Raw genomic sequence first — 13,583 nt, 5'->3', positions numbered from 1 at the left:
GTAAGGACTTACAGAAGGGGTGAGATGCTGTTCAAAGAGAAATTCTCACTGAGACCAGTTCACGAAGCGGACCTGTACTGGCTTTTACTCTGCTGGTACAGCAGATGTCATCATGGATGCATGCAGAGGTTAGAAAAATACTGGCATTTGCCAGACTCAAAAGAATGATGCCTTTAGGAGGAGAAATATTCCATTTCCTCAGACATTTTCTCATGACCTCTGATGCAGACTGGGCCAAATTCATTGCTTATTTAACCACAGTTCATTTAATTGATTCAAACAGGGTTACAGTCAAGGATCCATGTATTCCTTCCTAAATGATTGTAATGAGGTACATTAATAAAGCCAGGAAATTAGTATCTTGATATTTTGGTTGCCTGAAATAATGCTTGCAGTGTAACTAGGCTGGAAAATATTATGTTCAGTCAGTATCCAGTTTGGGTTGACAGAAGTAATAAAGATAAACTCTGCTGGCTATGGAGCCAAACTCAAGTTCAAAAGAACATTTATGATTGTGCTTAAATTGCTGAATTAGGGTGGGTCTAATTATGTAATTAAAATAAGCACACTCCTTTGTGCCTTCCTGAAGCCGAGCCTTGCCCAGGAACATTTTGCTGAGTCTCAGTGTTTAATACAACTGAAAATGAGTGTCATTTGGAATCTCAAAACTGTAAAGCTGGCCATAATAACAGATGCCAGTAGACCCTGATTTTAACCTACGAAGTGTGTGGTGATTCTTAAAAGTCAAACAGTTGACCTAAAACATATACATCTTTTTAGAAGCCCTTAACTATTTAAGCTGGAAAATGCCGTGCCATAAAAGATGTAAGCAGAGAGAATTATCAAATAAAGGCAGTCTTCCTGCATTATCACTTCTACTTAAAATCCTTGGTAATAAAAATTAATCAGCACACCAAAAGTGTTGTCAGGGTTTTCTCAATATATATTTGTAGTGGGGGTAAGGATCAAAAAGAGTATGACTTCTGTTCACATACACGGCTGTGCTGCGTTAACGGCCCTTCAGCTGCCCCGGAGTCAGCTGGAGCGCCCGCTTAGCAGAGCGCAGTGCCCTGCAGTTACTAGCTCAGTCGCTGCAAACAGCTCAGGCGTAGCCTGCGCTGCTCCAAGGCTGAGGTTTGGCACGCCTAATTAGCAGCACTGCTCAAACCGCTGCTCTGCTGCTTCTCTTTCTAAATCTGGCTTGTTTAAAGCCAGGCCAGGTACCTCTCTACTGCCTTGCACAGTGCACCCGTGCCCTGGCACCTCCCTGAGTGCAATTGAAATATCTTCCCTGAATGAGCTTTGAGGCAGGCCCCGAGATACTTATCTGACTTACTGCATTGTTCTTACACATGAACACCACAAACATTGCTGATATAGTGCAATCTACAAAGGTAAAATAAGCACTGTGATAAGTTTGGTTTTGTTCTTTTCTCAGCCATCCGGTACGACGGAGTTAATGTGTTTGGCTACACAGTCTGGTCCCTCCTGGATGGTTTTGAATGGCACAGGGGATACAGCATTCGGCGTGGATTGTTTTATGTTGATTTTCAAAGCCATGACAAGAAGTTGATGCCCAAATCTTCTGTCTTATTCTATCAAAAGCTGATAGAAAAAAATGGCTTCCCACCTTTGCCTGAAAACCAGCCCATAGAAGGGGTTTTTCCCTGTGGCTTTGCCTGGGGAATTGTTGACAACTACATTCAGGTGAGTCTGATGATAAAGCCAACAGGCTGTCCAGCCATATCAGTGCACAAGTTCATATTGATAAATTTGCTGGATAGAGTGTCTTTGCCAATATGTATTACTACAGCGCTGCAAGGAGGTGGGTACAAGGCTTTTGCACCAAGCACTGTGTCTTTCAGCTTCACTAGACTTTCTGCGTGTGACCAAGGAGAACCAGTCAGATAGAGATACTATGAATAACATTTTAGAAAAACATACGGAAATTGAAAGGGGTCTGATGCTCATCTTCCCTGGGCGTATTATGTGATCAGTTACTGGAATTCAGTCCTTTTTGAATGGAAGTTGATTAGATCTACTGAAGTGTAGTTCTAAATGTCCTAGTCTATGAAATGGGAAATATTACTGCTTTTTCTTGTTCACAATTTTAATGGTAATATATTTGTCTGCTGTGATAATACATGTTTTAGAAAACTTCCTGAAAGCTCTTAAAGCTCCAGTGGCATGTTTCTACATCTTATGCATATATATCCTGGTACCATCGTTAGAGGGCTTTTGTGTAAAATAAAATTAATAATATTAGCTTTAGATGAAATTTCTGTATTCCTTCTTTGTCATTTTGTGTAGTACTGTGTCTGATGGAGGCCTTCAGTGCCCCTGGATAGCACCTAGCTAGATCATGGATCCAGTTCATAGCTCTCACTCTTTATTTCAACTAAATCTGATACTTTGGGAGAACCTTTCAAATTTTAAGACTTCATAGCATGTGTAAAAATTGTAGCTTAGTTATGGTGTCTGTAACAGTTTGGCTCTGTAATTCTCAGATGCTGTTTTGGCTTGCAGGGCTTCTCTAACCACAGTAAAGAGGCGTAGTTAAATTCAATGCTGAGGCTTGATCCAAGAACAGAATTTTTAATTTAGGTTTTCCACAAAGACAGAATCTTTCCTAAGGCTAGAGTATAGGGAGCTTGTTTTTTCTCAGTCCAAAAGTAAGATCTGACTTTGCTCTCTTGAAAAATACTGCAGCCTGCTTACCTGGTACGCCGATTTCCAGGAAGATTCAACAGTCGTTATCCTCCTAGCTCCCAGACAGGTTACGGATTGGAAATGGAATTGCTGCCTTCGGGATCGATAACAGCTATGAAGTTGCGGAGTCAGTCAGCCTAAGACAGTTAAAAAATCCCTCCCATCCCCCAAACCTTCAAAGCAGAATATTTTCATTTCAAAAGGCCATTCAAACATTTTGTGCTGTTAGGCTTAGGTAGCGTGATTTATAGATGCATCACAGTGGAAAAACTCTTTTGACAGCATTCCCACAGTATTAGTGGCAATGCATGCTTTAGTAATCTACAAGGGACAATTTTCCAGAAAAGCAATTTCCCTCAGACATGCTGGTTTTTATTACTTTCTTCTATAAGCACAGTACTGACCTCTCCGGAGAAAATAGCAACTGATTTTCAGCAGCTTCTTTATACAGTCTGCAGAGCCTCAGCTACAAGTTGAACACTGGTTGTAGGCTGACACCTGCTTTTCAAACAGGGGGCAGGACAAGGAAATCTGAACTCAGGGGGAACTTTGCACCAAAAGAAGAAGAAAAAAAAGGACAAAACCCACATGTGGTATCAGTATCTTGTTGTTTGGGTCTTTCTTGTAAGAGTTACGCTACAGTATAAAAGAGTAGATTTTACACTGTGCATTATTTTAAGTAATTCACTTTTCCAATTTCTAGTCCTTATTGCGTTCGTGATATTCACTAAAAAGTGAAAGTATAATTCTGTGGGACCCAGGTAAGCTCATCTTCTCCTGTGCCCAGATTGTCATACAGGCAATTCTGATATCTGAAGCCCTAAAGACTATGGGAAATGCATTTATTGTTGGAGTGGCATATAGTGGATTTACTCAGAGGCCTGAAAAAAGATTGATTCATACATCAGCAACCTGCTGAAATAACTTGGAAATTAGTTCAGTATGAGTTACATAAAAAAGGACATCTTTAGCAAGGAGGAAAAATTTTGCTTGTCAGCTAAATTCATGCTAGAAATCAAGTGCAGAGTATTACTCATCTTTCATCATAGTCAGGAAAAGAACTGAACACAGAAATGATGTTGCATTCATTATTTCTTTTGCTGTGTTCAGGGAGCGGCCTTGAAACTGAAGCTACTGGGTAATTTACAACAAGCAGTCTCTCTGTAGGCCCTTTGGTATAGCTTCTTAATCTTGGAAGAAAAACATTTTAAAAATTACTGTAGTCTTCGCTGAAGATCTGCTTCTCTGGAGATCTGTCACAGGTTTAGTGCCTTATCCCTGAGCAACCCCTTGCTTCCCACAGACTGGTGCAATCTGGAGTAGATACAAGCATGGTGACCATTAGCATAAGCTTGTTTGGGAAGTAGGATGAAAATTATATATACATTTGGTACATTTCTGACATCACATGTTAACAGAAGATTAATTCATTCACATGAACCAGAGATGTTGTTGTACCCCAGATGCGAGAGAGGTGCTAAATGCAATGTTTTGGCTTACGCTGTTCTTTCACTACGTTGTGCCTGAGGGTTGTGATGTTCCCACCTACCTGGAACAAACAGCTTGAATCTGGTATGTTTCTTATTCTGCTTAGGTAGATACGACACCTGCACAGTTTCTTGACTCTAATGTTTATGTGTGGGATGTTCACCAGACAAAGAAGCTTATTAAAGTGGATGGAGTGTTCACCTCGAAACGGAAGCATCACTGTGTTGACTTCGCTGCTATCAGGCTCCAGATCTCTCTTCTGCAAGAAATGCATGTCACACACTTTCATTTTTCACTGAAATGGTCTTTAATCCTTCCTTTAGGTAACCTTTCTCTAATCAACCACACACTTGTACATTATTATCAGTGTTTTGCTAGTGAACTGCTCAGAGTTAACATAACTCCTGTTGTTGCTTTATGGCAACCTATGGCCGAGAATCAAGAGCTTCCAGTTTCCTTTGCCAAATACGGAGCTTGGGAAAACCCAGAAACTGTTCAGGCTTTTGTGGAGTATGCCAAATTCTGCTTTACAAGTTTTGGGGACCATGTCAAATTTTGGATCACAATGAATGAACCATCTGTGAAAAATTTGACATACACTGCAGGGCACAACCTGTTGAAAGCCCATGCCAAAGCATGGCATCTTTATGACAAAGAATTCAGGAGATCTCAGAAGGGTAAAATATCTATAGCTCTGCAAGGTGACTGGGTAGAACCAGCTTGTCCCTTTTCCAGGAATGACCAAGAAGTTGCTGACAGAATTTTAGAGTTTGACATTGGCTGGCTTGCAGAGCCCATCTTTGGGAATGGTGACTACCCACAGGTGATGAGGGGATGGCTTCACCGAAGAAACAGTGTTGACCTGTATAATTTCCACTTGCCTTATTTCTCAGAAGGTGAAAAGAAGTTAATCCAGGGCTCATTTGATTTTTTTGCCTTGAGTCACTACACTACTACCCTTGTGGGCTGGGAGAAAGAAGATGCACTAAAATATGACCACTATCTTGAAGTTCAAATGATCAATGACATCACATGGCTGCACTCCCCCAACAGAGCTGCGGTAGTGCCCTGGGGACTGCGTAAATTGCTCAAGTGGGTTAAATCAAAGTATGGCGATGTCCCAATTTATGTTATGGCTAATGGAATTGATGATGACCAGAATATGGTGCACGATAAGCTCAGAGTGTATTACATACAGAATTACATCAATGAAGCTTTAAAAGGTAAGGAACCGTAGATGGTTTATATGTCACAAATCCAAGTATTAGTATACACTGTGTGATAAGAGTACGTTTAACGTTAAAAAAAATTAATCCTGTGTAGAATACTCCATAAATTAAATGTTATTACAGCATAACAGATAGTTTTTCCTTTGTTTTACAATTGATTGGTGTTACTAAACATCAGGAAGACTGACCTTGCATGTATTCTGCATCAGACAGCAGGAGAACTTTTTTGTGAATTCAAGAAATTTAAGTAGATGTTATGTGAGTAGCTCCACATGTATTTAGTCAGGTTTTCTTCTCATTGCACTTCTACTGTTGTTTTGCTTTGTTGCTTCTCTCCACTGATGTACCTCAGGGCTGAGTATGAGTTCTGTTTCTTAGCTGTCTTTGTATCTTATTCAACACAGTGATCTTATCCAACAGTGATCTTCATAATAATTCAGCTATCTACCTCATTGTGCCATTTCCTGGACTCTTTCCTGCTATTCAGAACCCAAACTGGTCTTTTTCTCTGTCTCAAAGATTCATAAATGATAAGGCAAAAAAAGAAGCATTTTGAGTTATCCTGTCATACAACACACGCTGTTTTTTCAGAAAAGCAGAAGGCCCGACAGATAATTTTTACTGATGAAGAATCTTCTACATCTTGCCTTAAGCTGTTGCAGTGGCTAAATGCTGTTGCAGGACAAATTATTTACTGTTTTTATATATAAGCGTGTGTATAGATATATAAAAATATTACTTCTAGTATTAATTTCTTTAGCTTCAGCTTTAAGCCACTTTGTTGTGCATTTACGTGTACTTTACCTGTGTAGGTATTGTCTTTGATAAATAGCACAGACAAAGCTCTTTTGTCCCTTACCATAAAACATCATTTAGAACCTTTCAATTATTAAACTTTTCCCATTTGCCAGCATTCTTCTTGAGAGGGATAAGCCCAGACCTGGGCACACTGCTCCTGCCACAGCTGCACCTATGTCTCAGGCAGGTGTAATGTAATCTTACCCTTTTACTCCTCTTTCATACATCTAAGCAGCCCGTTAGCCCTTTTGGCCACGGCACAGGTTGGTTACGTACGCTGTGGTTATCTACTGAGATTTTAAACTTGGCTACAGATTCCTGCCCCTCTCCAGGCAGAACTTCCTCTAACCAAAATATGGTATGCTGCTTCTTTGACAGCCTCACATTTGGTGATGTTCAAATGCCAGTTGCTTGCTTGTGCAAAGCTTGCTATGCTAGCTAAATTATAACCCCTAATCTTTGTGTTATTTGCAAATTTTGGGAGAAATAGTTTTCTTTCAGGTAACCGATATATTTAAGATCATTAATATCTTGGTGCTAAAAGCCAATCTCCATGACCACAATAGAAATACACCTACTGTGACACTTACTTACCTGCAATTACATTTCTAGACTTACTAGTTATATTTGAGATCAGTTGAACTCTGTATATTATGGGCTTGTAACATTCTATTTTCTTGATCCAGATGCCATATAATACCAAGTCAGTTGCCTTGTGAAGTTCTAAGTATATTATGTCAAACATCTTTCCTTTTATTTATCTGCTGATCTCATTAAAAAGATGTCAAGTTAGTTTGACAAGATTTAATTTTCATAAAGCTAAGATGATTGGCATTAATCATATATATATATCCTGTAATTCTTATTTATCAAGCCTTATGTAATCTATTCCACTCTTTTGCTAGGTAGTGAAGGATGGCTGGCAATTCCATAATTTGCTAGGTCATCCTGTCTACTCTCTTAAGTATTGGCTTTAACTTCCTCCTCTGTAATTTCCACCTCTTTCACAAATTACTGAACATCAATATTAAGTGCCCGAGAGTTCCTTCTCCAGCATTTTTAAGCACTGGCAACATGTTTTCTGCACCTGTAGTTAAAAAAACTTGACTATATTTCGGCTTATGGTTTCAATCTGTTTTTTCTCTATTGCTTCTCTCTGCCCCAGCACTTTAGACCATACCAGTTCCTGGCACTTCTGTTTTCAAAGTGCGTATGGATATAGGCTTTTCTCCCAGTCCCCGTTAGCTAGAACACCTGCACATCCCCCTGTTTTTTACAGAACTTTGTCATTTGTACTGATCTGGTGCCAGCGTCCCCCAATCAGTTCCTTCTCCCCTCTTCTATCCAGCCTGGAAATGGCTCCTGCGTTTTTCAACTTAACCATCACATGTAAGCCGATCTTCACCTCCTTTGTCATGGATGACTGTGTCCCTGATAACTAGCCGTAATACTTGCCCTAAGGCTCACTCTCCCACTTCTGACATCATATACTCCTCCGTAGTGTTTGGTCCATCAGTAATACCAGTTTTTTTCATTCTCTTTTCTTCTCCTGCTCTGGTATTGTGCTTTTGCCCATCTTGCCCTTACACAGGGAGCAAGCTCTTAACTTTGGTATCATGACTGATTCCAGTTTCTCCAAAACCTGCATTTTTTCTGCAAGACCCTGTGCAGTAACTGAGATGAATTACAGACCTTTGTCCTTACCTCAGTGTCACGCTGGAGAGGAATGAGAGGGATTTGGTACAAGTGTGCGCTCACCTTAAAGATCCTATTCTGCCTTCTTCCTCCAGCTGGTTTCAGGGGCTGCACGTGGCAGCTTTTGTGCATGTAGTGTTTCTCACCTGCCTTGTTCTGTGGGAGCCAACAGGTTTGTGCAGATAAATGGTTCCAGAACACAGTACGGAACCCTTTGGACTGAGGTTTTGTACGCTGTTTAAGCACATCTTTGCCAACTGAAAGCAAAGAACAGCAGTAACCATTTATGTAACACCATTAAATATACATGCAGTTTTACAAACACAAACTAATTATCCTGGGTAGCAGCTCTGTTAAAGGGCGGGTAAATAATATTTCATTTTACACATGAAAAGTAGGTTAGAGGTGCTAAATGTCTTGTGTGTGGCTGCAGAAAGAATTATTTTCAAAGGCATATGAAAATTCGCCAATTGTTAGCTTTCAGTCCTGTGTTCATCTGCTAGAAGATGTTGCTTTAACTTGTTAAAAATAGTGATTGTGAGAGGCAAAGTATTAGAGTTTGTGTTTACTGCTATGGATTGATTAGTTTTGTCAAGCAGGACTGATGGCTCAAGGTTAATGCTCCAGCTGCTGGACCTCTTCCAGTAGCCAAGATAGCAGTATGGGTTGTGGATATGTTCTCAATAAAGACTAAAACAGGTCATCTTGGGTCAGAAACTTGGGTCAATAACAAGAGACAACTATGATCTGCATAAGCTTTCCACTTGCACTGGTGATATGCAAGTACCTTAGCATGGGTGCATCTTTTTCTGGTGTCACCGTGCCTTTGCTAGTGAGAAGTGCAGCATGATGTCCTCTGTTCCTCGGCCGTCCCCATCAGGAGGTGCTCTGCAAGGGAGAAGGAGCAATCAGAGAAACAGGTTGCAGAAATCCAGGTGCAGGAAAACCAAAACCTGTATTCCTTCATACCTAAAAAAGAAATCCATTGTTTCATGATAGGCTCCATGCTGATCATTAAACGCAGTCATGTACTCACAGCTGTGTTTACCAAGCACAAGGAAATAAATTGCAGGATACTCACAGATCACACTGTCTGGCAATGGACGACAAATTCTTTTTGTGTACTTTTTGTGACAAACACTTCATAGATGTACATGTACCTTACCTTGTTATGGGGAAGAGACGTGCAGATATGGGTTTAACATCCTCCTACCCCTGCTTTATGTACTGGCCTGTGGTACTGTTCTTGAATGCCAAAGTGACATACATTCATTTCTTCAACCCGTTGTTTTCTTTTGCAGCTTACACCTTGGATAACGTTAATCTGCAAGGATATTTTGTCTATTCTTTTAATGACAAGACTGCTCCTAAATATGGTCTCTACAGTTACGTTGCAAATCAATTCGAACCAAAGCCTTCTATGAAACATTACAGAGAAATAATTGACAATAATGGGTTTCCTGGTCCTGAAACTCCTGAGTTGCTGTGCCCAGAAGAGATTGCCTCGTGTTCTGAATGCCACTTCTTCCGAACCAGAAAATCATTATTAGCTTTCATCTCCTTCATATTTGTTGCTTTTATTGTTACTATATTCTTCATTACTTACTACTCCAAGAGGGTAGAAAGAAGGTATAAATAGAACTTCCCCTTTGAATACATGCCTCACTGCCCCTTCTCTTGCATCCCCTTGGGAAATCTGAAGTAAGAGTGCATATTGTCATGATTGCTTCAGCAGTAGGAAGGCATTTACATTGCCTGGTACTGCAGGACGTTGACTCTGAGAAGAGATGGCTAGTGTATGGCTTCCAGAAATCATTTTCTCTGGTTTAGTACATTTGGTTTGTGACCACTCCTTAATTCCTGTGGTTGGAGTTGTCTCACAACTTTCCCTGGGACCCTTTGTTGAGCAGATGCTTTCCCCTCCTTGGTTTTCCCTTGCTGAGTTGGACAAGTAAAAGTATGTTTTGAAGACATGGAGTGATGGAAGAGCCTGTATGTCAAATTCTCCAAGAGAAGATGGGGGAGAAACAAAATGGTTTACTTTTTCAAGTTGCGTGATGTTGCGCGATCAGAGCCAACACCTGACTGGAGCAGGGAATGTGACTGAGCAGAGACGGAGGAGAATTGCACAAAGCAGTGCCGAGGGAAAGGACACCCCTTTCCTAAAGCAGACGCAGAGGGTAGAACAGGGGCACACGAGTCTGTGCTGCTGAAAGCTCACGGTAAATTCGTTAACTACTACTCAGGTTGCTGATGGCTGCATCCGCCTTCAGGATGTCATTGGGGAACTTCAGCTAAAGGAATTGTGTCTCTTTCAGTGGGGAAAGTATGCCTAGGGGTTGCAGGGGTCATGCCATCTGACGGGTGAAAGGGCTTCTCTTTGATTTGCTCAGTAAAAAAGCAGAGAGCAGGAACTGAGATGTCCTTGCTGTCTCAGTTGCCAGAAAACTGTGTGCCTGTTGCCCTGTGCCCATGGACATGGCAGGGCTGGGGCACCCTGTTTCTGCACTTCTCACAGCAAGTTGCACGCAGCTGGCTCTCTGCTGCTGCCAGGCTACTTACCTGCTGGAAACTGCTGGGTAATTTAGTAAGGTGGTCTTTGTATGCCATTTGTGTTGAGTGGGGAGACTTTAAATCCCAGCATTTTGGTATAATAATCCAGCACTTTATTGCTGCTTTTGCCAGGGTCTGAGATCTTTGAGCTGTTGCTCCAGGCCTCTTCCAGGTTGGCTGGAGGGTCTCCTTTGCGCAACTGGCCCTGGCCCTGGCAGCATTTAATCCCAAAGTATTACTGAACGTCTGCGGGTCTCTCATTTTTGTCTCAGCAATATAAATCAGCAAAGCATTAACAACATTGTTTATTAGTATGAATAGAGAAAGAATGGGGAAAAAACTGACCTTATTTTGCCTGCCTGTGAATCACTACATTAGGAGTGTCCTCAGTATAAAGCAGTGAGGCCATTTTTCTCTGCTTTCTAACTCTAGGCTTGTATTGCTGTCAGTTGTAATTGTATTTTTATTGCTATGTGAATAATGTCAGTCACTGGAAAGAATATTTTAAAGGAAATGTGCTCTCTGTTAATTAAGAATTATTTATCTACTAAAGCTGATTATGCTGTATTAAATGTGATGTTTATCTACTAGATGACTAGTAGATGACTAAATGACCTCCCAGGGTTCGTTTCAACCTGAATACTCTATGATTCTGTGATTCTATACTGTAAATTAAAACTTACATATGAAATACGATTTTAATTTGTAACTTAAGATTATATTTTTTCTAAAATATTGCATAGAAATAGAAAAGAATTGGTATCTTATCATAATGATTAATATATTTGTCCTGTAGTTCCAGTCTTAAAATGATCTCTCTTTGCACTAATGTATATTTTGGTACTGAGATTAAGGTGAAAACTTCAGGGTAAGTGATGAAGTATTAAAAATATATATAAAAATTATTTATAGCCTGATAGGACTGCTGAAGAAGAGCAAATTTTAAACTGCTGTTTATTTATGCATTGGTGCCTGGTGGAGTATGGATTACAAAGAAATTGCTCTCCCTAAATGTACGAAATGCCAAATGGCTTTCTCCATGGCATGGCAATGAATCACCTTGCAGCACAGTACTCGAGTAGTCAGATGCTTCACAGTACATAACGAAAAGTGACATTCATTTAATACAAACTGTAGCCAGGTCACGCCTAACTTGTATGTTATGTGCGTGAGTGTAGATATGTTACAATTATTTTGTTGTTGGTAAAATAAGAAGAGTCTGGGCCTGATCTTTCTGAGATGCCCAGCGTATGTGCCTCCCCTGGGTTTGAGGGGGTTCAGGGGGTCTGAAGCGCCAGTGCCAGTGGGCACCAGCCCATCCTGACCCTTCACTAACCATTAACCATCCAGCAAGTTGTCCCCGTGTGCTATTTAATGGCCCAGCCACAGCGCAATGTGTGGAGCAGCATCTGAGCACGGAGGAGATGCTGCAGGCTCTTCCTGTAGAGGCTGGGTGATATGTAACCACCGACAGGCAGATGGCACCAGCTGGATATCTAATTGGTAGGTAAATTGGGATTTGTTGCTATGAAGCTGTATGATTGCATCCACTCATGGTGCTGTGGCCCATAGAAATAACACAGCCTTTGGCGCTCTTCCCTTCAGAAGAGTTTTTAAATACCACTGCAGAGCAGCAACCAGCTCGAGCTGGGCACAGCGGTTGCCAAAGTCTTCTCCTAAGCTGTCTGGCTACCATGCTGCCTGCACACAGCAATGCATAGCTCTCAGCAAATGAATTGCACAATGATGGGCCAGGGAAAACACAGGCTGGTCTGATGGAGATAATGGTATGGCTTTGCCGCAGGAATCTGCTTCATTTTATGTAATCAGGGGCCAGTGTGAGTTTCTCGTCAATCCTCTTGAAAAAAATCACCTTCCACTAACAACAAAAAAACCCTTGAATAGGCGAAGATTAGGTACCTGTCCAAGGAGAATTGCAGTGTGCTCATGCAAACTGATGGGGTAATCACCTCCTGCAATCAGGCTGTGGGCCGTGGGGCACTTGTGTTCGATACCCACGTGTGAGCGATGACCTGGCACTTCCCTGTCACCATCTGTGCATCTAGAGCAGAAACGCTGACAGTAGCAAGGACTTTGAGCAGTGGGGACTCCATACCCAGGCTGCAAAGACAGCTCAGGGAAGGATGGTGTTTTGTTTTCTGAAGAGCAACTGGAGTCTGCATGTGATGGATGTTAACATGCAGTATCATATGTAGACTAGTTTCTTGATTTTAACCATGTTTCTAGGATGAAATGTCGCCAGTTTGCTCAATGCTCCAAATTAGACGTGTTATAAAATACAAATTTATGTTTTTATTCAAAATATTTTTGTGACGTGAGTGCAAAGCTTCTGTTTCTTTTCTTGAAAAGATTGTGCAGTAAGACTGTGGGATGGATGTCTTTGCTAGATGAAAGAAAGAATGTTATATTGTTTTTATAACAATCTCAGAAATGAAATAAAGATTCTGTATGTAACAAATTGTAACATGTTCTTACTGTTTAATCTGTCCAGTTTCTCTGTTTGCAACATGAAGTACAGAGTACCTTAGCCGAGGCTGTTACGATAACTCTGCAAGGAGTTTGTGCTGTGGTTTGTTTTTCCAATGCCACATAAATAACTGCAACTTTTGTTGGAGATTGCTGGGGCCTCTGTCTAAACAGAGCTTTTTCCAACAGACTTGGGAGGCGTTTTGGTTCTTTGATTTTTTTGTTGGGTTGGTTTTTTTTTAGAGTGACTATTGCCATTTAAAAAGCCCGTGGAAGTAACCATACCAATATAAGAGTGTTTTGTTGCAATAGCTTATTCCATAGTAACACTGCAGTAAATGTGACAACTCTTCTATTCCAGTAGAGTTACTCACAGGCTTCAAGGATTTTGTCAGCATAGCTGTGGCACGAAGCAGTCAGTTTGTGGCATCCTTATTAAAACATCCTAACAAAAGTACATGTCAGTGTTAAAGGAAGAAGGGAAAAGACTAATGAACGGGACAGCGGCCACACAAGTGTCAGCGTGTTTAAACACACAACTTGCCCTTCACTTTTCTCCCTGCATTGTATTAATTTGCTTTTGGGTCATTTAGAGAGCTTGTTCTGTTCATTCTGCTTACAAAA

At 40.9% G+C, this 13,583-nt stretch overlaps 1 protein-coding gene across 1 annotated transcript in view; it reads left to right on the top strand.

The window, feature by feature from the left end:
* The window catches only part of KL (klotho), a 51,971-nt gene extending 39,020 nt beyond the window's left edge, over positions 1-12,951 (top strand). Inside the window, exons 3-5 of the mRNA XM_009506871.2 lie at positions 1,439-1,707; positions 4,304-5,420; positions 9,221-12,951. Of these exons, the coding sequence (XP_009505166.2) occupies positions 1,439-1,707; positions 4,304-5,420; positions 9,221-9,558 (1,724 nt within the window). The 3' untranslated portion in view covers positions 9,559-12,951. The remainder of the gene's footprint in view (positions 1-1,438; positions 1,708-4,303; positions 5,421-9,220) is intronic.
* Positions 12,952-13,583: the final 632 nt, after the last annotated feature.

This window comes from Phalacrocorax carbo, chromosome 1, assembly GCF_963921805.1.
Source record: "Phalacrocorax carbo chromosome 1, bPhaCar2.1, whole genome shotgun sequence".
NCBI lineage: Eukaryota > Metazoa > Chordata > Aves > Suliformes > Phalacrocoracidae > Phalacrocorax > Phalacrocorax carbo.
Note: the sequence above shows the minus strand (reverse complement) of the source record. Positions and strands in the feature narration are given on the sequence as shown.